The 22,861-nt window shown below is 48.7% G+C and overlaps 1 protein-coding gene across 3 annotated transcripts in view; it reads left to right on the top strand.

Annotated features, from left to right (window-relative positions):
- CHD5 (chromodomain helicase DNA binding protein 5) overlaps positions 1-22,861 on the top strand; it is a 90,990-nt gene that overhangs the window by 52,883 nt on the left and 15,246 nt on the right. For all 3 annotated transcript variants that reach the window (XM_060201341.1, XM_007532761.3, XM_060201340.1), the window contains exons 16-31: positions 4,018-4,155; positions 4,247-4,368; positions 6,705-6,878; positions 7,271-7,412; positions 9,514-9,645; positions 14,506-14,623; positions 16,115-16,239; positions 17,215-17,446; positions 17,655-17,765; positions 17,992-18,164; positions 19,226-19,400; positions 19,837-19,929; positions 20,142-20,230; positions 20,458-20,591; positions 21,195-21,339; positions 22,064-22,223. In XM_060201341.1, the coding sequence (XP_060057324.1) occupies positions 4,018-4,155; positions 4,247-4,368; positions 6,705-6,878; positions 7,271-7,412; positions 9,514-9,645; positions 14,506-14,623; positions 16,115-16,239; positions 17,215-17,446; positions 17,655-17,765; positions 17,992-18,164; positions 19,226-19,400; positions 19,837-19,929; positions 20,142-20,230; positions 20,458-20,591; positions 21,195-21,339; positions 22,064-22,223 (2,263 nt within the window). The remainder of the gene's footprint in view (positions 1-4,017; positions 4,156-4,246; positions 4,369-6,704; positions 6,879-7,270; positions 7,413-9,513; positions 9,646-14,505; positions 14,624-16,114; positions 16,240-17,214; positions 17,447-17,654; positions 17,766-17,991; positions 18,165-19,225; positions 19,401-19,836; positions 19,930-20,141; positions 20,231-20,457; positions 20,592-21,194; positions 21,340-22,063; positions 22,224-22,861) is intronic.

Here is a 22,861-nt window from a genome sequence, read left to right as displayed (position 1 = left end):
CTTGATTTCCTCTTTGACCCAGAGGTTGTTAAGAAGTGTACTGTTGAGCTTCCCTATTTTGGTACTGTTACTAATCTTTTGTTGATTGTTAAGTGTTAGTTTCATTCCACTGTGGTCTGAGAAGATGCTTGGGATGATTTCAATCCTCTTGAATTGGCTGATGCTGTCTTTGTGGCCTAACATATGGTCTATCCTTGAGAATGACCCATGTGTATTTGAGTAAAATGTGTATTCCAGTTTCTTGGGATGAATGACTCTGAAAATGTCCAACAGTTCTAGTTTATCTATCTCTTCATTTAGCTCCCTTATGTCTTTATTGATTTTCTGCCTGGATGATCTGTCCAGTTGAGAGAGTGGGGTGTTGAAGTCCCCTACTATGACTGTCTTGCTGTTAATATATTGCTGTAGCTCTTTCAGTAGACATTTGATATATTTAGATTGCTTCTCATTGGGTGCATAGATGTTAATAATTGTTAAGTCCTCTTGCTTGAGTGATCCTCTGAGCATTAAGTAGTGTCCATTCCTATCTTTTTAAATCTTATCTATTTTAAAGTATATCATGTCAGATATGAGAATAGCTGTTCTTGCCCTTTTTTTGGGGCCATTGGCTTGTATGATAGTTTTCCATCCTTTCACTTTAAGTCTGTGTTTGTCTTGTTGAGTTAGGTGGGTTTCCTGTAGACAGCATATTGTTGGGTTGTATTTTCTGATCCATCTTCCTACTCTGTGTCTTTTAATAGGTGAATTCAGGCCATTGACATTTATTGATATCAAAGATTGAAGATATTTTAATGCTATTCTTGTAGAGTTTTAGAGTGTTCTGATATATGTCTTATTTATGATGGTCTGTGTATAGAAGACTTTTCAGAACTTCTTTCAGGGCAGGCTTGGTGATAGTTGATTCCTTCAACTGTTGCTTGTCTGAGAAGGTTTTGATGCCTCCATCTAGTCTGAATGACAGTCTAGCAGGATATAGTATTCTTGGTTGAAAGCCTTTCTCATTGAGCACTCGATAGATATCTTGCCATTTTCTTCTGGCCTGTAGTGTTTGTGTGGAGAAGTCTGCTGCTGCTAATCTTATGGGTTTTCCTCTGTAGGTGACTCTTTGTTTTTCTCTTGCAGCCTTCAGGATCCTTTCTTTATCCTTATTCCTTTCCATTCTAAATATGATGTGTCTTGGTGTCTTTAAGTCTGGGTTAATTCTGTTTGGGACCCTCTGGGCTTCTTGAATCTTTATGTCTTTGATGTTGTCTAGACTAGAGAAGTTTTCGGCTATTAAGGCCTGAAGAATGCTTTCTTCCTCTCCCTCTCTTTCTTCCTCTGGTAAGCCAATAATGCATATATTGTTTCTTTTGAAGTCATCCCATAGGTCTCTGTTGTTGTTTTCACTATCTCTTAATCTCTTTTTGAGACCTCTTACTTCTTTTTTAGTTATCTCTAATTCATCCTCAATCTTGCTAATTCTGTCTTCAGCCTCATTGATTCTGTTCTCTCTGCCCTCTACTGTTTTCTGGAGTTCATCTATTTTGTTGCCCTGTTGTGATCCTGTTTTAGCTTGTTCCTCTAGTTGTGTTCTTAGCTCAGCTATTTCAGCTTTCAGGTCTCTAATAACTTTGAGATAGTTAGTGTTTTCTTCCAGAGTCTCATTTGTTGTTCCTGTATTTCTGATTACAATTCTTTCAAACTCTTTACTAACTCCTGTGATTATTTCCTTAGCTAATATTTGGATGTTGAACTCGTTATTTTGTGCTTCACCCTTTGGGGGGTTTTAGCTGGACTGTTGTCCTTTGTCCTGGTTTGTTTCTCCAGTATTTTCTTGTTGGTTTACCCATTTTATATCTTATGCTATGAGTTCCCTCTCTTAGTACTTTTCAAATTACTGATCACTATTTCCTGGGTTGACTTGTGTCTAAGTAAGGTAATTAAAGGGCTCACAGTGGTTGAAGTTAACAGTTGTTTCAATAGTATTTTAATCCCTGAGTTGGCGCTCAGTGATTTAAAAGCCTCTTTTTTTTTTTCTTTCTCTCTGTAGGCTATGGAAGCCTGAGGGCTTCTAAACTCTAAGTAGGCTTCTTAGCTTAATCACTGACTTTTGACCAAGAGATAAGGCAGGGTGTGGCAGAGATAGTCCAGTGGTTATGCAAAGAGACTTTCACAGCCCCACAGCTATGCCACTGAGGTATAGGTCTTCTCCTGAGTTTCCTGGTTAGATCTCTGTCCCCCGGTGTCCCTCCCTGTTGCTGCTCCAGATTCTGAGGGCAATAGTAATGGAGACTTGGAGTTTCACTTGGTGAGTCTCTGGAGAGTCCTCTCCTCCCTTCAGCTGTCCCCTTGTTGGTGGAGCAGACTGGAGATGGTTTCTCAACTGATAAAACTCCGGACTGTTACCAACCACTTAGTCTCTCCAGGCTCCTCTCTGTCACCAGCAATGTGTGTTTGCACTCACCAGTGATTTGGTGGGTTCCTGTAGTCATTCTAGTCCTGTCTTGTTGCTGTCCCAGGTGGTCTCCTTTGGTATTCCTAGTTGATCCAGGAGAGGAGAGGAGAGGAGAGGAGAGGAAACAGATCTGCTGCTGCTTGTAGCCCCGCCTCCGGAAGTCTCCACTTTTTTTTTTTACTATTTATTGACTAGAAACAGAGAAATTGAGAGGGAAGGGGAGATAGAAAGGGAGGGAAAAAGAGACCTGCAGCACTGCTTCACTGCTTGTAAAGCTTCCCTCTTGCAGGAGGGGATGGGGACCTTGAACTCAGGTCCTTGCACACTGTAGTATGTGCTTAGCCAGTTGAGCCACTGCCTGGCCCCAGTGCATAATGTTTTGAAGGATTGGCTTAGCTTTTTCAGGTCCTTGGATTCCTCCTACAGTATCCCTTTGCACAGATGAGAAGACTCCTAGGGGAGTTCAAACCCATGGTCAAGCTCAAACTCACCTGGGAGGCTTCCTCCCCACCCCAGTTCCTCTTTGACCCTGCCTTCAGGCATTTGGATCACTGGGAGAACCTGGTTTGGTTTGACCAGGATGGGTGATACCATTTGGGGGCCCAATGCAGGCGAAAACTCAGGGTCACTTGTTCAGATGCAGCCTTTTCCTTTCTTCCCTGTTTTTTTTTTTTAAACATATATTTTGGATAGAAACAGAGAAATAGAATGGAGAGACTGGGAGAGAGAAAGACACCTGCAGCCCTGTTTCACCACTTGTGAAGTTTTTCCCCTGCAGATGGGGACCAGGGGCTTGAACTCAGGTCCTTGTGAATTGTAATATACTTTCTACTGAGTGTCCTACCTCCTGACCCTGTCATTTTTTTCCCCCCCAGAGCATTACTCAGCTTTGGTTTATGGTGGTGCAGGGAATTGAACCTGCGTCCTCTAAGCCTTAGGCATGAGAGTGTGTTTGCATAGCCATTATGCTTTCCTCCCTGCCCTCTTGTTATGGCATCTTAATTTGCCATTTAATGTCACACCTCCTTGGCACAGGGTTCCTCTTTGGGTAAAGTCCTGCATGCTCACCCAGGCTTCTTCAGGGATGGAAGGCAGATCCTCCCTCCCCATGTGCCATCATTCCATAGGTCTCCTCATTTAAAATTAATACAATGCAGTGCAGTTATTTTGAATTTTAAATTGGTAACTCAAAATGAACCCCAAGTGCAGGATTACCTTCCCTTCCCTGAATCCAGACTGTGATTGCTGACCTTGAGGAGTCTGGGGAAAGTTGTCCAGCCTGAACTCCCAAGAGCTATACCTGGGGACAAGGACAAGGTAGCTCAACTAGTTTTGGGGGGAAGCAGCCTGGAAGTGGCAGTTCTGGGTGTTACCAGCAGTGGTAATGACTGTAGTTTCCTTCCCAACACCATTTATTTTGGGGTGCTGCTCTCTGAGCCCCAGCTGATCCCCTCTGCTCGGTGACTGCTGTGCTCCTCCTCTCAGTCCAAGTGGCTCCCTGGGGTCTATGGGGGTCCCATCCACACCTCCTTTTTGTCTTTCTGTCTCTTGTGACTTTGGTCTGCTCCTCTCCTCCCCAGAAAGAGGTTCAGATCAAATTCCACGTCCTGCTCACCTCCTACGAGCTCATCACTATCGACCAAGCCATCCTGGGCTCCATTGAGTGGGCCTGCCTGGTGGTGGACGAGGCCCACCGGCTCAAGAATAACCAGTCCAAGGTAGGTGGTGTGGTCATGGGGTTTAGGTACCTGAGATGGGAGGCAGGTGGACCTCTCATGCCCCCTGATGGGTCCCTCTCTGCCCCCCAAGTTCTTCAGGGTCTTAAACAGCTACAAGATTGACTACAAGCTGCTACTGACGGGGACCCCCCTGCAGAACAACCTGGAGGAGCTCTTCCATCTCCTCAACTTTCTGACCCCTGAGAGGTTCAAGTGAGTCAGCTGGCTGGTTGGTGACAAATAGGGTTGGGGGCAGCCCGGGAAGAAATATCATTGTCACTGTGGGCTGCTGGCTCTTGGGCCACTTGTGGGTCTCCAGTTTCTGCAGCAGCAGGATGGGAATGAATGTAAGGCGTGTCCGCCTCAAACAGCCCACAACCTTAGGGGGCAGGCTACCACATGCTGCCTTTGCCTTGGGTGGGGGTGTCCTCCTGTTCTTGCCTCCACTGCCCTGCTTTACTCTTTCCCTTACACAGATACTGTGTTACTTTTTTAAAAGCTTTTACAAACATTATTTATTTATTTTGGGTAGAGACATAGAAACTGAGAGAGAAGGGGGAGAGAAAGATAAGTGCAGTACTGCTTCATCTCTTGTGAAGCTTCTACTCCTGCAGATGGGGACTGGGAGCTCGAACTTGTAATGTGTATGCTCAACCAGAGGTGCCACTATCTGGTCCTCAGATACTTTATTTATTTTTTAATTATTAAAATTTGGATATGCATAGTTTTTTTAAAAATATTTTTATTGGGGGGAACTAATGGTTTATAGTAAATACAGTTGTTGGTACATGTGTAAAATTTCTGCAAAAAATTTTACAGAATTTTACAGACCCAGTCTAGGTCTGCCCCCGCAATACATCAATCCCATTCAAATTCTACTTGGTGTTTCCTTTTTCTGTTTTCATTTCTCAACTTTGTCTCTGAGTAAGAAAGATCCTTTCGTATTCACTCTTCTCTTTCTGGCTTATCTCACTTAATATGATTCCTTTAAGCTCCATCTAACATGTAGTTGAATTCATTTTTTTTTCCCTTCAGGGTTATCACTGGGGCTTGGTGCTGGCACTATGAATCCACAGCTCCTGGAGGCCATTTTTTTTTTTGTTTGTTTGTTTATAAGATAGGACAGAGAGAAATTGAGAGAGGAGGGGAAGACAGAGAGGGGGAGAGAAATAAAGACACCTGCAGACCTGCTTTACCACTTGTGAAGTGACCCCTCTGCAAGTGGGGAGCCAGGGGCTTGATCTGGGATCCTTACATGGGTCCTTGTGCTTTGGTACTATGTGCAGTTAAACCAGTGTGCTACTGCTCAGCCCCCTGAATTCATCATTCTTAATAGCTAAGTAGTATTCAATTGTGTATATATACAACAATTTTCTCAGTCACTCACCTATTGTTGGACACCTGGGTTGGTTGCTTCCAGGTTTTGGCTGTTACAAATTATGCTGCTATGAACATAGCTATACATAAATCTTTTTGGATGGGTGTGTTGGGTTCCTTAGGATATAGCCTCAGGAGAGGAATTGCAAGGTCATAGGGTAGGTCCACTTCTAACCTTCTTAGAGTTCTCCAGACTCTTCTCCACAAAGGTTGGATCAATTTATATTCCCACCATCAGTGCATGAGGGTTCCTTTGCCTCTACAACCTTTCCAACTTTTGTTGCTACTGTCCTTTTTGATGTATGACATTGTCGAAGGAGTGAAGTGGTATCTTATTGTTGTCTTTATTTGCATTTCTCTGATAATCACATTCTTTAAGTATATTTGCACAGTGAATTATTTTTCAATTTTTATTTATTAGAGTGAGAGAGAGAGAGAGAGAGAGAACACCTGGATATCACATTACTCTGGCACATGTGTTACTAGGGATTGAGCTCAGACCCTTAGGCTAAAAGGTCAGTTGTTCTACCTGCTGTGTCACCTCTACCGAGACTTACATATTCCCATGGGCAACAGTGAAGGGAGGCAGAAGGCTAGGGAGAGGAGGTGGCGGAGATTAGGGTGAAGAGGAAATCCTCACTAGTGGAAGTCTATCATTCCCCATCTCCTTGTCTTCACCTGCTCTCCATTTTCCTGCTCAGAATGAAGGTCTCAGGCTGAAGAGGACTGATTTTGCTACTGGGAGATGTAAATTAGGCCATATAACCTTGAGCACCACCAGTCTCAGTTTACTTACCTGTAATATGAGATTAGATCCAGTCAGCTCTTTCCCAGCCTGGTTTTGGGCATAGGAAGAGGTGTGTGTGTATGGAGAGAGAGAGAGTGTGAGAGAAAAGGAGGGGAGAAGAGAGGGAAGGAGGGAGAAAGAAAAAGAGAGAGAGAGAGAAAGAGAGATCTGTGGAGCTGACATTGGCTTAGATGGAGACTGAAAAGACCTTCCCACCAGGGGATAGCTAGGGCTCCCTGGGTCACCTGTTTCCCCTGTGACCCTCTGGTAGGTGTCAGGGGATGCACCCCTTTTCCTCATACCCCCAGTTCATTCTTTCTCTGCTGAAGGTTCTTACCTGCTCTGGTTCCCTGCTCCTGTTACTTATCTAAGCTCTTTCCTGCAGCAACCTGGAGGGCTTCCTGGAGGAGTTTGCCGACATCTCCAAGGAAGACCAGATCAAAAAACTGCATGACCTGCTGGGACCGCACATGCTGAGGCGGCTCAAGGCAGATGTATTCAAGAATATGCCAGCCAAGACTGAGCTGATTGTCCGAGTGGAGTTGAGTCAGATGCAGAAGTGAGTTTAGCTGGAGGCAACCCTGCTGGGGGCAGGGGAGGCCCACACCAAGAGCCTGCACCCACCCCCCCTTGTTTTCTCTGCTGCTCTTTGCCCATAGAGCCTCAGCATAGCTCTGCTGGCTGCTTCTTGGGGTGACAGGGCTGGAGCTCCACTGAGGCCCTCTCTGCCCTGCACCCACTACCTTCTTGAGGGGCTCTTCTCCCAATGACCAGGGAGTAGGGGCTGTACCCTAGTACCTTACTGGGGGAACCCAGGCCTGTCACTTCACTTCTGGAGCTGCCCCCGGGGCTCTCTGCAGATGGGTGCTTATCCCCCAGGCCCACACAGAGCCGAGTGCCCCCCTGGGATGCAGCTCTGACCGCCTACCTCTCTCTTGCTGCCCTGTGCAGGAAGTATTACAAGTTCATCCTCACACGCAACTTTGAGGCGCTGAACTCCAAGGGGGGTGGCAACCAGGTGTCACTTCTCAACATCATGATGGACTTGAAGAAATGTTGCAACCACCCCTACCTCTTCCCCGTGGCTGCTGTGGTAGGTTTCTGAGGGCCACTGTGGGGGGCCCGTGGGGCTGCCTGCTAGGGCCTGGAGATAATGGGGCAGGTGCTTGGGGCTGCTGGGGTCTGTTGTCTGTGGCCAGTTCTCCATGACCATCGTGCTAAGTGGCCACGACTGCTGAGACAGGGCCCCCACGGCCAGTGCGGGTGCCCATGTTCAATATTCTAGTGCCCAGGAGCATGGTAGTCTGGTGCCATTGGCTGCTGTGGCTGCTGTGGCTTGTCTCCTGCTCCCCTGTGGCTGCTGTGGTTAAGGGCCAGGGCTGCCATGGCATCTGAGTTGCTGTTGAAGGTGCTCAGCCTACAGTTGTTCATGAATATGAGTTTCTGGGACTCTGGATGCTATGTTTACCCTATCATACCACAAGGCATTTTCTTATTTATTTATTTATTTATTTTACTAGAGCACTGTTCAGCTTTGGCTTATGGTGGTACTGGGGATTGAACTTGGGATCTTGGAGCCTCACATGTGAAAGTCTTTTTGCATAACTATTGTACTATCTTCTTGGCTCCCATCCCCCTTATTTAGTTATTTGTTTATTTATTTTTCAAATTATTTATGTAGCTGGGAAGATGGCTCAACTGGTAGAGCACTGCACTTATATACCTGAGGTTTGATCCCCAGTGCTGCATGTACCAGAGTGATCCTCTGGCTTCTGTCTCTCTGTCTCTGTGTATCAGGTGAAATTCTCTCACATAACTAATAAATAAAGTAAATATTTAAACAAGATTTATTAATAGTAGAGAGTAGAAAGAGAGAGAGCCAGAGGATCACACTGGCACATAAGATGCTGGGGGTTGAATTTGGGATCTCATGTGTTTAAGTCAGTGCTTTAGTCACTATAGTACTTCGCAGGCCTTTTTTTTTTTTTTTTTTTGTTCTTGTTGTTAAGATAGAGAGTGAGAGTGGGGGAGATAGAATAATGGTTATGTAAAGGGACTGTCATGCTCTGAGGTCCTGGGTTCAGTCCCCCATACTACCATAAGCCAGAGCTGAGTAGTGCTTTGGTAAAACTAACCAGGAAAGAGGGACGGGGAGAGAGAGAGAGAGAGAGAGAGAGAGAGAGTCCAAGACCACAGAACCAGAGCTTTCTGGAGTGTTAGAGCACTTCCCATGTGGTTCTAGGGCCCAAACCTGGCTCATATTATATGCATGACAAGGTACATGCTCCTGGTGAGGTGTCTCTCTGGCTCATGCAAGTAGATTTTGAAAACCTGGTTCCATCCACTGCTTAGGATGGAGCACAACCTCTCTTTGGTCCCTCCTGTGACCCATAAAGTAATGAAAGGAATTGTGTCACCTCCAGGGATGCCCCTGCCCAGGGCTCCAGGACTGACCTGCTGCATTCAGTTACTAGGTAGTTCAGGAGATCTGGGTGGGACCCATGAGTGCTGGCAATCCAGGCATGTCGGCTCAGGAGAGTTACTTCTGTGTGTAGCCTGTGTTCCTTGGAGAACTGGAGGACTGTGCTGCTCCTGCTGGGGAAGGTGGGGTCTTGTGTGTACACATAGAGCCCTCTCAGGAAGTGATGGCTGCTGGCATGGCCAAGGCTGCTCTTCCATTTTTTGCTGAGAACTCTCTATGGTTTCCCCCTCTTCCTCCATATACAGCAAAGCAGAGTCAGGCATGAGCAGAGATGGTGCTTTGGCTGACCCGAACTCAGGCCACCCTAGATGATATCCTTCTGAGTGACATTCTGGGTGGCCCGGCTGTGTGCAGGGTTTAGCCCTGCCTGGACGTACCCCAAGGTGACTGCAGAGACTAGGCCAGACTCCTGCTGGGCAGGCTGCCTGAGCTCCAGACTGGTTATCCAGCTGATACCTGGAGTCCTGATGGGGCACCTGCTGGGAGATGACCTGTGGAGCCATCAGGTCTAAGCTCTGGCTGTCTGAATCATGGTTCCTGGTTGTCTGACATATGACCTCTGACTGCTTGCCTGTCTGCCCTGCTGAGTCAGCCTGCCTAGGCTTGGGCTTTGAATTTCTGGGCTCTCACCCACTGCTAGGGTCCTCTCTGGCACGGAATCAGAGAGGAGCAGGGTCCCACCCCCCCAGTCCTCCTTGTGCTGTGTCTTTAGGAGGCGCCTGTGCTACCCAATGGCTCCTATGATGGCAGCTCCCTGGTCAGGTCTTCAGGGAAGCTCATGTTGCTGCAGAAGATGCTCAAGAAGCTTCGGGATGAAGGGCACCGAGTGCTCATCTTCTCCCAGGTGAGTGCTCCCAGCAGCCAGCTAGCCTCCTACCTCTCCCATCCCTTCTCCTGCCTGAGGATGGGCTTCTGCTCTCTGAGGACATGACCTGTGGGCATCCCAGGGTCCAGCACCATTTCTGTGGGGGTTTCACTTCAGTCCTCTATGCCCTGGCATGACGCAGCCAAAGAAATCTGGTAGGTGTGTGAGGCACATGGCTGTCCTGCTCCTACCCCCTGGCCTGCTCTGCCCAAAACAGTGTGGATGGAGCCTGCCTTCCTGTGCAGGCTGCTACAATGGCCCTTATATCTGCCAGCTGCAGCCTGGCTCCAGGGCTGGTTTGGGAGGTGCCCAGTGTGGGATACTCTCTTCAGTTTGACTCTGAAACTGCATCTGCCGTGTTGCCTTTAGGGCAGTTGGAGCAAGGCTCTGCAGCTTTGGAAACTTATTCTTCTGTGAATTCTTCTCTGCACCCTTTGTATGCACTTGCCATGCAGCAGGCTCTGTGATATCACGTGCAGATGGTTCTTGCCCTTAGATGCTCATAATCATGCAGGAGATGGTGGTAGAGACAGTCTCATCCAACTCCCTTGTCAGCTCTGTGATGAAGGCCATAGTGATGGTCCCGAAGAGTCCTCATGCTTAACTTACCCCATTCTGAACTCTGACTTGAAGCAATTCAGTCTCACTATAAAGCAGCCTTTTGGGGGCTGTGTGGTGGCACACCAGGTTAAGTGTATGTGGTATGAAGCATAAGGACCCATGCAAGGATCCTGGTTTGAGCCCCTAGTTCCCCGGGTCACTTCACAAGTGGTGAAACAGGTCTTCAGGTATCTTTCTCTCCCTGTATTTATCTTCCCTTCCCCCCTCCCCTCTCAATATCTCTCTGTCATATTAAAAAAAATGGAAAAATGGCCACAGGAACAGTGGATTCATAGTGCAGGTACTGAGACACTTGGGGGTAAGAGAGAGAGAGAAAAAAGAAGCATTTCTAGGGTTGGAGAGGGAGTTTGATAGGTAGGGTGTGAGACCTGCCATGCAATATAGTTTCGAGTCCTGGCACCATATGAGGGTTTCATGGCAGCAGGAGAGGCTTCTTTGCTGTGGCTGCTGTCCCTCTCCTGGGCTCCTGGGTTTCTGAGCTCCTCAAGGTGGAGCTGTTTATATCTCTTATTGTTTCTTTGGTTGAATGAAAAAGTCAGCCCAGGAGTGGTAAAATCCCACATGTGCAAGGCCACAGCTCAGGGGGGAAAAAGAGAAAGAAAGGAAGAAGAAAGAAGGAAAGGAAGGAAGGAAGGAAGGAAGGAAGGAAAGAAAGAAAGAAAGAAAGAAAGAAAGAAAGAAAGAAAGAAAGAAAGAAAGAAAACAAAGGTCAGAGTTCACAATGTGGCTCCTCTGTGTACAAAAGCAAAAGCAAACTGGAAACAGCTGCTCCTCCCTGTAGCCCCCGACCCCATGCTCGGCCTGTAGCATGATGAGGTATTTGGGGAAAGTGGACTAAGCTTGTGCCTGCAGGCTGGCCTGAAGAAGGGATCTTTATCTCCCTTCCCGCATACCTCTGCCTATTTAAGACATGACTCTGGGCAAAAGCCTTGAAAGACCACCCAGCTAAGTCACATGATTCTCAGAGATGTTGACATCCTCTAAAACAGTGAGTGCGATTCAAATGAAAAGAATGGCAGGATAGCTTAGAAAAAAATATTTAAATAAACATTGAAAAAGGGACTTTATTAATATGAGAGAGAGACCCAGAGCATCACTTGGTCACATATGTTGCCAGAAATCAAGCTCAGGACCTCATACTTGCAAGTATAGTATTCTAACCACCGTGCTGCCTCCTGGGTCACTAAACAAACATGCTTAAGAAAAAATAACATACCTCAAAAATAACATACCTATAAGTTAAACGTATCTTGAAAGGAGTGAAGCAAGAATTATTAGAAAGGGCCAGGCAGTGATGCACCTCCTTGAGCACACATGCTACCATGTGCAAAGACCAGGGTTCAAGCCTCCACTTCCTACCTACAGAGGGGGAAGCTTCACGAGTAGTGAAGCAGATCTACACATGTCTCTCTCCTTTTTTGTCTCCCCCTCCCCTCTCGATTTCTCTCTGTCCTATCAAATTAAAAATAGGGAGGGGGAGGGAAAATGGCTGCTAGGAGCAGTGTATTCATAGTGCTGGCACTGAGTCCCAGTGATAACTCTGGTGGCAATAATAATAATGATAATAATAATAAATAACAATAATAATAAAAAACAATTGGATCAGAAAACAATCTGTGGGATTGAGATAAAACATTTCAACTGATTTAACAGTCTTAATATTGTTGAAGAGAACATTGGTAAACTGGAATTGAGGAATTTTTCAAGAGACAGTGTAGCAAAACAAAAACACAGAAGAGAAAATGTCTGGAGATTCCTTGAGAGATTCAAACAGTAATCTCATCAACATTGTGGAAGAAGAACCAGAGAAGGGCTGAGAGCTAGCTCATCCCTTGTTGGGCCTGACACCCTGCAATCAAGTCTGGCACCACATGGGAGGACCATGGACCACACCACAGATAGTGGAGTAGTGCTGTGGTCTCCACAGATGGTGGAGTAGTGCTGTGGCGCTCCACAGATGGTGGAGTAGTGCTGTGGTCTCTTCTCAATCTGTCACTTTCTCTCTGCCTTTTGAGAAAATGAGGCATCTGAAATTGGGCTGAAGAGGCCACTTAATGGTGTCATGCCCTGGGTTCATTCCTTGGTGCTGCATTAAAAAATATATAGAAAATGGTGACGAATTCATATTCCTTGAGCATTTGCTGACAAGGAAAACATGAGATCTTTAGATCTGAAGTGAGCTCTGAAGCAAAGGAAATAGGAATGTAATAAATGAACCCTTGAAGCTAGGCATTGGTGCACCTGGTTTAGATTGCACATTATTTTATATGCACAAGGACTCCAGGCTCAAGCCCCCATTTCCTACCTCCAGGGGAAGTGCTGCGGGCCTCTCTCTCTTCTTCTCTCTCTCCCTTTCTTTAAATTTTTTTTTAAATTAAAATTTTTATTATCTTTATTTATTGGATAGAGGCAGCCAGAAACAGAGTGGGAAGGGGGAGGTAAGAGAGGGAGACAGAGAGACACCTACATCAGTGCTTCACCATTCGAAAAGCTTTACCCCTGTAGGTGGGGACTGGGGCTTGAACCCAGGTCCTTTTACATTATGATACGGTGCACCAGGTACACCACCACCTGGCTCCCTTTATCTCTCTCTTTCTTGCTCTCTATTTTTTACTTGCCACCAGGATTTTTGCTGGGCCTTGGTGCCAGCACTACAAATACAAATACTGGAGGCTGTTTTTTTTCTTTCAATTTTTATTTATTTATTTTCCCTTTTGTTGCCTTTGTTGTTTTTTATTATTGTTGTAATTGATGTCGTCATTGTTGGATAGGACAGAGAGAAATGGAGAGAGGAGGGGAAGACAGAGATGGGGAGAGAAAGACACTTGCAGACCTGCTTCACTGCCTGTGAAGCGATTACCCTGCAGGTGGGGAGCTGGGGTCTCAAACCGGGATCCTTAGTTTTTGCGCTTAGCACCACCTGCGCTTAACCTGCTGCGCTACCGTCCGACTCCCTTTCTTTCAAATTTTTATTAGATAGGATGGAGAGAAATTGAGAGAGGGGGGTTGGGCGGTAGCTCAGCAGGTTAAGCATACATGGTGCAAAGCACAAGGACCAGAGAGGGAGAGAAAGATAGATGCCTGCAGACCTGCTTCACTGCTGGTGAAGTGTTCCTCCTGCAGGTAGGGAGCAGGGGCTTAAACTCAGGTCCTCACACTTGGTAATATGTGTGCTTAACCAGGTACACCACTGCCTGGCCTCCCCTTTTTCTCCTTTTCTATCTTACCCTTCCCTCTCATTCCCTCTCTTATCAAAATAAAAGAATGGGGAAAAAAGGGAGAAAAATGGTCACCAGAAGTTGTATTTTCATCGTGTAGACATTGAACCCCTAGTGGATATATATGTCAAAATCCTAGTCATTGTGTAGGGAAAGTTCAGGCCTGAATGGGTGCCAACAAAGAATGACAATTAAACAACCCTTAGATGTCTCATCAGCAACTACAGATGGCAGGAGACACTTAACACCTCTACACTGAGGGTGACTGTTTCTCTTTGGACCTGAAATCAACCTCAGGGCCTCCTACATGTGAAACAGGCTCTCCCTGTCCCAGGTGGTGACTATTTCATATCCAGCTAAAGCTTATCTGTCAAGAGTGAAGGGGGCACAGAGAGTCTGAAGGGATTATCTATCTCTTCTCACAGGGAGGAGTGAATCCACGCGGGGTGGCACAGAGATGTGTCTGAGGGCAGGAGGGGATGGGCTTTCTGGGAAGTGAGTCCAGGTAACTGGGCTGGCTGGGGTTAAGAAGGAAGCAGCGAGGAGAGAAACCTATGGTGTGGGTATCAAGTCCTACATGTTTTGGATGTGGGTAAAGACTAGAAGAGGTTCATGCCCAGAGCCCTTGTACAGATAGGCAGTTGTGTGGTCCAGAAGGTGGCATAGTGGATAAAGCATTGGACTTTCAAGCAGGAGGTCCCAAGTTCAATCCCTGGCAGTACACGTATCAGAGTGATGTCTGGTTCTTTCTCTTCTTCTATCTTTCTCATTAATAAGTAAATAATCTTTTTTTTAAAAAACCCACAAAACTACAGATGGCAGTTGTGAGCTTTTAGGTTCCTGGTTGAGATTGGAACCTGAATTCTGCAGAGTCCTAGGCCACATGGGAGGACCATGGACAACACCACACTCTGAATAGCAGGCTTCTCTGTCCTCCAGTTGTTGAGAGGTCCCTGCATGTAGTCCTCTGGCTACCATGGGCATCCTATTTTCCCTGCAGATGACCAAGATGCTGGATCTCCTGGAGGATTTCCTGGAATATGAGGGCTACAAGTATGAGCGAATTGATGGTGGCATCACTGGGGGCCTTCGACAAGAGGCCATCGACAGATTCAACGGTACCTTCACCTCTTCTAGGGCTTCATTATTATTATTACTATTTTTGGAATTTTTTCTTTTTTCTTTCTTCCTTCCTTTCTTTTTTTTCTTCCTTCCTTCCTTCCTTCCTTCCTTCCTTTCTTTCTTTCTTTCTTTCTTTCTTTCTTTCCTTTTGTTGTCCTTGTTGTTTTACTGTTGTAGTTATTATTGATGTTGTTGTTGTTGGATAGGACAGAGAGAAATGGAGAGAGGAGGGGAAGACAGAGGGGGGAGAGAAAGACAGACACCTGCAGACCTGCTTCACCGCCTGTGAAGCGACTCCCCTGCAGGTAGGGAGCCATGGGCTCGAACCGGGATCCTTATGCCAGTCCTTGTGCTTAGTGCCACGTGCACTTAACCTGTTGCACTATCGCCTGACTCCCTAGGGCTTTACTATTGCTGCCTCCTTGTTCTTCCAGAGTAGGATCTGACTAAGGCCACCCAATTAATGTTCATATTAGCTGCTCTGCAGACAGCTGCTGAGACCAGTCCTATGGCCAGAGCAGCTTCTCCATCATGTTAAATACAAAAAGAGAGTCACTTCCTGGAACCTTCCTGGAGCCTGCCAGGATGCTGTGCGGCCTGAGTGCTAGCACCAGTTCAGAAATGAGCAACATGAGGAGGAGAAGGACAGAGGAAGGAAACTGTCACCTCTGTCACTGAATGAAGCTGAGGCTGGTGTGTGGCTGGCACCTGTGTGTTGTGACACTGACACCAGACAAAGCCCTAGTTACACTCAGTGCTGGATATGGCCACTCCTGAGTAGGGACAAACCTGCCTTGTGTCCTTTGGGATGTACCCAGAGACAGGAGAGAGAAACTGGGGACACAGCCCAGTTCTACAGTCTGATCTCTTGGACAGAAGTTAGGGTGGGGCTCAGAAGAGCTTCCTTCCCAATGGGGGACATCTGGAGTGGGGAGGGAGCTGTTTAGTGGCAGGTGTATGGCAGGCTGTGGCTGAAGCCCTGGGTCATTGGCGACCTGTCTGTAGCCCCTGTGGCTGCTATGCTCATCCCAGACCACTTAGTGAGTACTTCTTCCTATTGTTTCTTGTAATAGCAGGAACACCCTGGCGGGGTGGCTAGGGTCCTGGTAACCCTTGAGTATTGACTGCCTTATGCCAGGCCTCCTGGGGCTGGGGGGGAGCTACCTCTCTGCAGGGGTTCTGCCCCCCCCCCCCCCAACTTGCAGGCTGTGGCAGCTTGTTCTTTGCCTGTCTGTGCTTACAACTGCCATTTCCTCCTATTTCTGCCTTCCTGATGTTGGTTTACAGCTCAGACCAGACCTGGGGCTTGGGTGGGCATCCCTACCCTAGATGTCAGGCCCTGTGTGCAGACAAGGCCTTTGTCACCTATGATGGGATCACAGTTCTTGCACCCTTCCTTTGGCCTCCTTCCTGTCTGCCCATCATTACTGATCCCATATTTCTGGGTGTACCCACTACTCATGGAGGGGTCCCCATCTCTTCCTCAGCCCCTGGCGCCCAGCAGTTCTGCTTCCTCCTATCTACTCGGGCAGGCGGCCTGGGCATCAACCTGGCCACAGCTGATACTGTCATCATCTATGACTCGGACTGGAACCCACATAATGACATCCAGGTCTGTGACCCTCTTGGTTAGCACTTTCTGGGCAGGTACCTGATCCCCTCACCCCAGGCTCTGTGAGCTTTTCTTCCTCTTCCTGCAGCCCTACCCCCTGACTATATTTTGGGGCTCCACCTTCCTTTGGGACAGCCCTATGGAGTCTTAGTCCCAAGGGGGCCCTGGGAGGTGAGTGGAGACTGCCACACCTTTACTTTCCTTAAAGGAGGAAAGAGGCCCAGAGAAGGTAGGGGAAGTGTCCAAAGACACAGGTGTTTGTCTGAGACATGAATCATCCTGGGCACTAAGACTAGGGGTGAAGGAAAAATGAGGGCATCCAGGAATCCTAGGGGATTGTTCTGGGAGGGAGCAAGAACAGATGGGAGAGAGGGAGACCTGTCAGAGGCTGGATGGAAGAGAGGGAGACCTGTCAGAGGCTTGTTAAAGGACAACGTGGAGATGGGGCAATTCAGACTGGAGAGAAAGCGTTGGGGGGCTGGTAAGGGGGTTGGGACATGGGACTCTTTGTCCCTTGGGCCTCCTCCTCTCATGGGGCAGGGACATAGTACCTTGGACACTTCTGTTATTTAGACACATACATATATACCAATTCACATCTCCTGTGCGTGTGTATGCCTATTCACAGTAACCTACACAAATATGATGGCTTCAGAGCCATCTGGGACATCTAAATGTCACACGAGGCTGCTTCTACCCTTGCCAAATCAGTGCAGCTCTGACTGCCATGGGAGCCCTGTGTGGTTTCATTACTGCTGCACCCAGGCTCCTGTGCCTGCTCTGATGTCTGCAGTAATGTCCAGCTTCACCTGCACAGAACCCTAGCCCACCTAGACCATAGAAGTGGCACAACTACCTTGTATCCACAAAGGACCCATGCATGCACACTGCTTGGGAGCACACCTGCACCCAGCCCCCTGCCCCTGGCCTTTGGTCATGGGATATGGGTGCTGAGCTGCAGGTCATGACCCCTAGGCCTTCAGCCGCGCCCACCGCATTGGGCAGAACAAGAAGGTGATGATCTACCGCTTTGTGACGCGGGCCTCAGTGGAGGAGCGCATCACACAGGTGGCCAAGCGCAAGATGATGCTCACTCACCTGGTGGTGCGGCCCGGCCTGGGTTCCAAGTCAGGCTCCATGACCAAGCAGGAACTGGATGACATCCTCAAGTTTGGAACGGAGGAGCTCTTCAAGGATGACGTGGAGGGTGGGCCTCTAGGGCATCAGGAACATGGGGGACCGGGGTGGGGGGGCCTCTGCTTGAGACACACCCACCCCAGGGTCTTCCAGTGGATGGGTAGGGTCCCTGCCAGCCCTGTGCCACACATGTGCTACTTACCATTCCTCCCATCCTTTGCAATTTCCTCCTGCTCCACTGTCTGCAGCCCTACAGCCTGTCTGTTTCTGCCTCATAGGCATGATATCTCAAGGCCAGAGGCCTGTCACACCCATTCTTGATGTCCAGTCCTCCAAAGGGGGAGCCCTGGCCACCAGCACCAAGAAAAAGCATGGCAGCACCCCGCCAGGTAGAGGCCAGCCCAATGCTTCTTCCAGGTCTTCCCTTCCTTGGAGAGGGAGGGGTTTCCTGCTACTCTACATCCTGATTTGGGGCAGCTCTCTTGCCCACCCCTTGGACCTCTGGGGAAGGACTGTTGGCAGTGAAGATCACTACTCCTCAAGGGATCTGAAGGGTTAGGGAAACTGTCCCAGTATGGGCCCATGTCTCCCCACTCTGTACCCTGTCTGCCCCAGGTGACAACAAGGATGTGGAGGACAGCAGTGTGATCCACTATGACGATGCAGCCATCTCCAAGCTGCTGGACCGGAATCAGGATGCCACGGATGACACAGAGCTGCAGAACATGAATGAGTACCTGAGCTCCTTCAAGGTGGCGCAGTATGTGGTGCGCGAAGAAGATGGCGTGGTGAGGCCCATGCCCACCACGTGCAGGAGAGGGGAGGGATGGCAGGTGTCCATGGCCTGGACACTGCTCTTGGGGACTTCCTAAGCAGTGTCCTTGCTGGTGGTCTTGACTCCTGTCTGGCTTGCTTACAGCTGCCCACTGGACCTTTCTGAAGTACAGGGGGATCTTCCCTGACCTCTTGCTCAGAACTCTGCCCCAACATCTGGTTGAAACCCTCCCAGTCCTGCCCAGTGACCTCTTCCAGCCCAAGAACACCCTGCCTACTACACTTTTCCCCTTTCACTACCCAACAGACCCCATTATCCGTGAAAAGCCAACTTTGGGTCTTTCCTTCCTCCAGTTTATCTTTATCTCACAACATTTTACATGTGGACCATAGGTGTTAATTGCTTTTTCACCAGTCAAGTTTCCTTTTGAAATCAAAAGATTCCATAGGCCAGAAATGGGTTTGCTCAGCTTTGGGCCCCACTGCTTGGCACAAGGCCAGGAAATACTTATAGAGCAAGTGAATGAATGAATGAATGAATGAATGAATGAATTTAAAAAAATGAGTGGCTGAGAAGGCCGGGCACATAGTAATAAGCATAGGGCCTGTTCAGGGATCTGGGTTCAACACCCCTCCCCCAACTCCCCACATTCAGGGGAGGTGGAACGCTTCACAAGTGGTGAAGCAGGTCTGCAGGTGTCTATCTTTCGCTCTTCCTCAGTCCTGTCAAATAAAAGTAGAAAAAAAAAAGGAAGAAAATGACTTCCAGGAGGAGCAGTGGATCTGTATTGCTGGCACCGAGCCCCAGCGATAACCTTGGAGGCAAAAAACAAATACATATATAAATAAATAAATAAAATTTTAAAATGAGTGACTGTGATAAGAACAAGTTGAAGACCAGCTGATCCTGGTGATCAGAGAAGGCTTCCAGAAGAGACAGACTTTCCATTTAGTTAATCCTTGAGTCCCTTGATGGCAAGATGTGGTGGAGGCAGCATGAGGTCTTCCAGGGGCGGAGATGCCTATCTGCTGGCCCCCTCTGACTTAAGTCCCCACGGGGTCTCTGCATCCCCAGGAGGAGGTAGAGCGGGAGATTATCAAGCAGGAGGAGAACGTGGACCCTGACTACTGGGAGAAGCTGCTGCGGCACCACTACGAGCAGCAGCAGGAGGATCTGGCCCGAAATCTGGGCAAGGGCAAGCGCATCCGCAAGCAGGTCAACTACAACGATGCCTCCCAGGAGGACCAGGGTGCGTGGTGCCCAGTGGCAGAGGGTCTAGGGAGGGTTAGGTGGGATTCTGATTATGGGAGAGGGAAGCCCTGGGAGCTGTGTCTGGGCTGGGAAGGGGTGGGGAAGGGTTCTGAATGGAGAAAAGAGAGTTTGGGGATTGTGTGGGATGTCAGGCACTGAGGGAAAGGAGATGGAGAGTGGCCCACTGGTTTGATTTTAGGCAAGTCTCAGTTTCCCTTCTTGCAAAACAGGGATGAAAAAGGCACATGTTTTAGGACCTAGTGTGGGGCTATTGGGATCAAGGGAGCTCACAGGAGGCATGTGGTGACTGCTTTCATTGTCATTTACTGGGCCCAGGGATCAGGGGTTCATTGTAGCCCTGAGGGAAGGCAGGCTTGGGAGCAGATTTCTGTTTGCACCACTCACTCTGCACCCCTCTGCCTGCCACCTGCCAGAGTGGCAAGACGAGCTGTCGGACAACCAGTCTGAATATTCCATCGGCTCTGAGGATGAGGACGAGGACTTTGAGGAAAGGCCGGAAGGGCAGAGTGAGTTTCAGTGCCAGTGGCTGTGGGATGGGATGGGGTGGTGATGTTGGGGAGCTCATGGATAGCCTGGGGTCCCTGTGGAAGTGTCGGGACAGGCATCAGCACAGCTTTGGGGGTCATCCAGAGGGGGTTCTGATGTCATGGGTTAGGTGTTAGATGGGGTCAGGACACCCTGGGCCAGACTAATGGGTTGTGGCTGGGCTGCTCTACAGGTGGACGGCGGCAGTCCAGGAGGCAGCTGAAGAGTGACAGGGACAAGCCCCTTCCACCTCTTCTCGCTCGTGTTGGTGGCAACATCGAGGTGGGGCCTGCCTTCACATTCCTGGTTCCTTGCCCACCCAGTGTAACTCACCCACTCTCTGAAAAGAGAGCTCACCCCTGCTGGAACCCTTGGGAAGTGGAGGCTGGGGGCTTACCACTGTCACACATGGAACATCTGGGTTCTGCCTCTGCTGGAGCCCCCTGCTTTTCTTGTACCCCTTCTGGCCTCCTTGCCCAGCCCTGCGTTTCTTGCTCCTGCCTGTGCAGGTGCTGGGCTTCAATGCTCGCCAGCGGAAGGCTTTCCTGAATGCCATCATGCGCTGGGGCATGCCCCCCCAGGATGCCTTCAACTCCCACTGGCTGGTTCGGGACCTTCGTGGGAAGAGTGAGAAAGAATTTAGGTAAAAGGGCTATCTGGTCCAGGGGGTCCTGGCTAGTCCAGGGGATGACTGGGTGTACCCCAGAATGGGCAGGCTCTAGCTGGGCAGGTCAACACCACAGATAGTGCCTCTGCTTCTGCATAATCCCCTTCTAGACCAGCCAGGGGGAATCTGTAGCGTTCGCTGCTGTCTTGTATTTAGGTATCTGGGGTCCAGGTAAGGGGTAGGGTTGATCTGCAGAAGATGTCACAATAGCTGATGTCAAATACAGTGAGAAAGGCTGGCAGAAAACTCAATTGGATATCATGCTGCTTTGCCATGTGCATGACCTAGTTTTGAACCTGGCCCCCCACTGCATTGAAGGAAACTTTGGTGCCATGGTTTTCATCCACTCTCCTGCTTTTCTGTCTCTATTAAAAAAAAAAAACAAAGAGAAGCATCTGGGTTATTCAGGGCAAGGGCTATTCCAGAAGCCCCGCTGCCTGGGAGTCCCCTCTGTCCTTCTCCAAGAGCCTGCCCCTATGGCCTAGTTGGGAGCCAGGAGGTTCCACTGGGGTCTCACCAGCCCTCTTGGAGGGTTCCTGCTGGCCCCCCACTCTCTGAGCCCCAGTACCCCTACCCCAGAGCCTATGTGTCCCTCTTCATGCGGCACCTGTGTGAGCCGGGGGCTGATGGCGCAGAGACCTTCGCAGACGGCGTGCCCCGTGAGGGCCTCTCCAGGCAGCATGTGCTTACGCGCATCGGAGTCATGTCACTAGTTAGGAAGAAGGTGGGTGAGTAAGTTTTTACCAGGCCCTTCCTGGTCACCAGTCTTGGCCCCCAATGTTTTTTTGTTTTTTCTGAGGGGGGTGGGCACTGGGCAGAGGGCAAGGAGGGCCTGGCTTAGTGTCATTAAGGTATCCAGGATCTGAGCCAGGCCAGAGGGATGAATCTCAGGGCTGGGATGTTGTGGGAGGCAGAAGCCAGGATGGCAGGTGACAGGTGGGTGGGGGACACATAGGGAGGTTGGCCGGTCTAGGGGGAGTTGTGGTCAGAAGTGCATCTGGGTTAGTCACCATTGGATAGAGCTGGCATCCACCCCAACCTGGGACAACGCTGTCTCTCTAGCTGCTCTGAGATTCTTTTTTAAAAATTTTTAAAATATTTATTTATTTTCCCTTTTGTTGCCCTTGTTTTTTTATTGTTCTTGTAGTTATTATTGTTGTTGTTATTTATGTCATTGTTAGGACAGAGAAATGGAGAGAGGAGGGGAAGACAGAGAGGGGGAGAGAAAGAGAGACACTTACAGACTTGCTTCACCGCCTGTGAAGCGACTCCCCTGCAGGTGGGGAGCTGGGGCTTTGAATCAGTATCCTTACGCGGGTCCTTGCACTTTGCACCACCTGCGCTTAACCAGCTGCACTACCCCTTGACTCCCCTGCTCTGAGATTCTTAAGTCTGAGTTGTGACATTCCACCCCCCCTACACACTTCCTTCCTCCCTATTTACCCCAGGTTCAAGAATTTGAGCATGTCAACGGGAAGTACAGCACTCCGGACTTGATACCTGAGGGACCCGAGGGCAAGAAGCCAGGGGAGGTCATCTCCTCTGATCCTAACACACCAGTTCCTGCCAGCCCTGCCAACCTCCCACCCGCCCCTCTTGGCCTGCCAGGTCTGGGGTACAGGAAACTAGGGAGGGTCCCTTGGTATCTGGAGGTGGCCAGGGCCTGGGAGACAGAGTCCTCAGTAAACTTTACAAAAAAAGATTCCTTGGGGCCAGGCAGTGGTGCACCTGGTTAAGTGCTCACATAACAGTGCATGACGACCCAGGTTCAAGCCCCTGGTTCCCACCTGCAGGGGGAGAGCTTTGCAAGTGGTGAAGCAGGGATGTAGGTGTCTATCTTTCTTGCTCCCTCTCTATCTCCCTATCCTCTCTCAATTTCTCTCTGTCTCTATCCAATAATAAATATATTTTTTTAAAAAAGGTTCCTTTCCCCTGAAGTTTCTACCTGCAGAGATGTTACTCTCTGAGTATGTGCCACAAATTTTAGGTTTTTGTTTTGGTATAGCTTTTACCAAAGCACAGTTTGGCTTTGGTTTATGGGGCTTGGACCTGGGGTCTTTGAGCCTCAGGTGTGAAAATTTTTTGCAGAGCTATTAAACTTTTTACCTTACCCCCATATAAAGTCTTTTGATGGTAGAATACTAAGTATTGGTTCCTAGTATATTCTTAGGATTGTACACCCACAATGTCTATCTAATTCCAGAACACTTTCATCACCCTCCAAAGAAACATGTACCCATTAACAA

The sequence above is a fragment of the Erinaceus europaeus genome, chromosome 11 (assembly GCF_950295315.1).
Source record: "Erinaceus europaeus chromosome 11, mEriEur2.1, whole genome shotgun sequence".
NCBI lineage: Eukaryota > Metazoa > Chordata > Mammalia > Eulipotyphla > Erinaceidae > Erinaceus > Erinaceus europaeus.
This window is presented reverse-complemented; position numbering and strand designations above follow the sequence as displayed.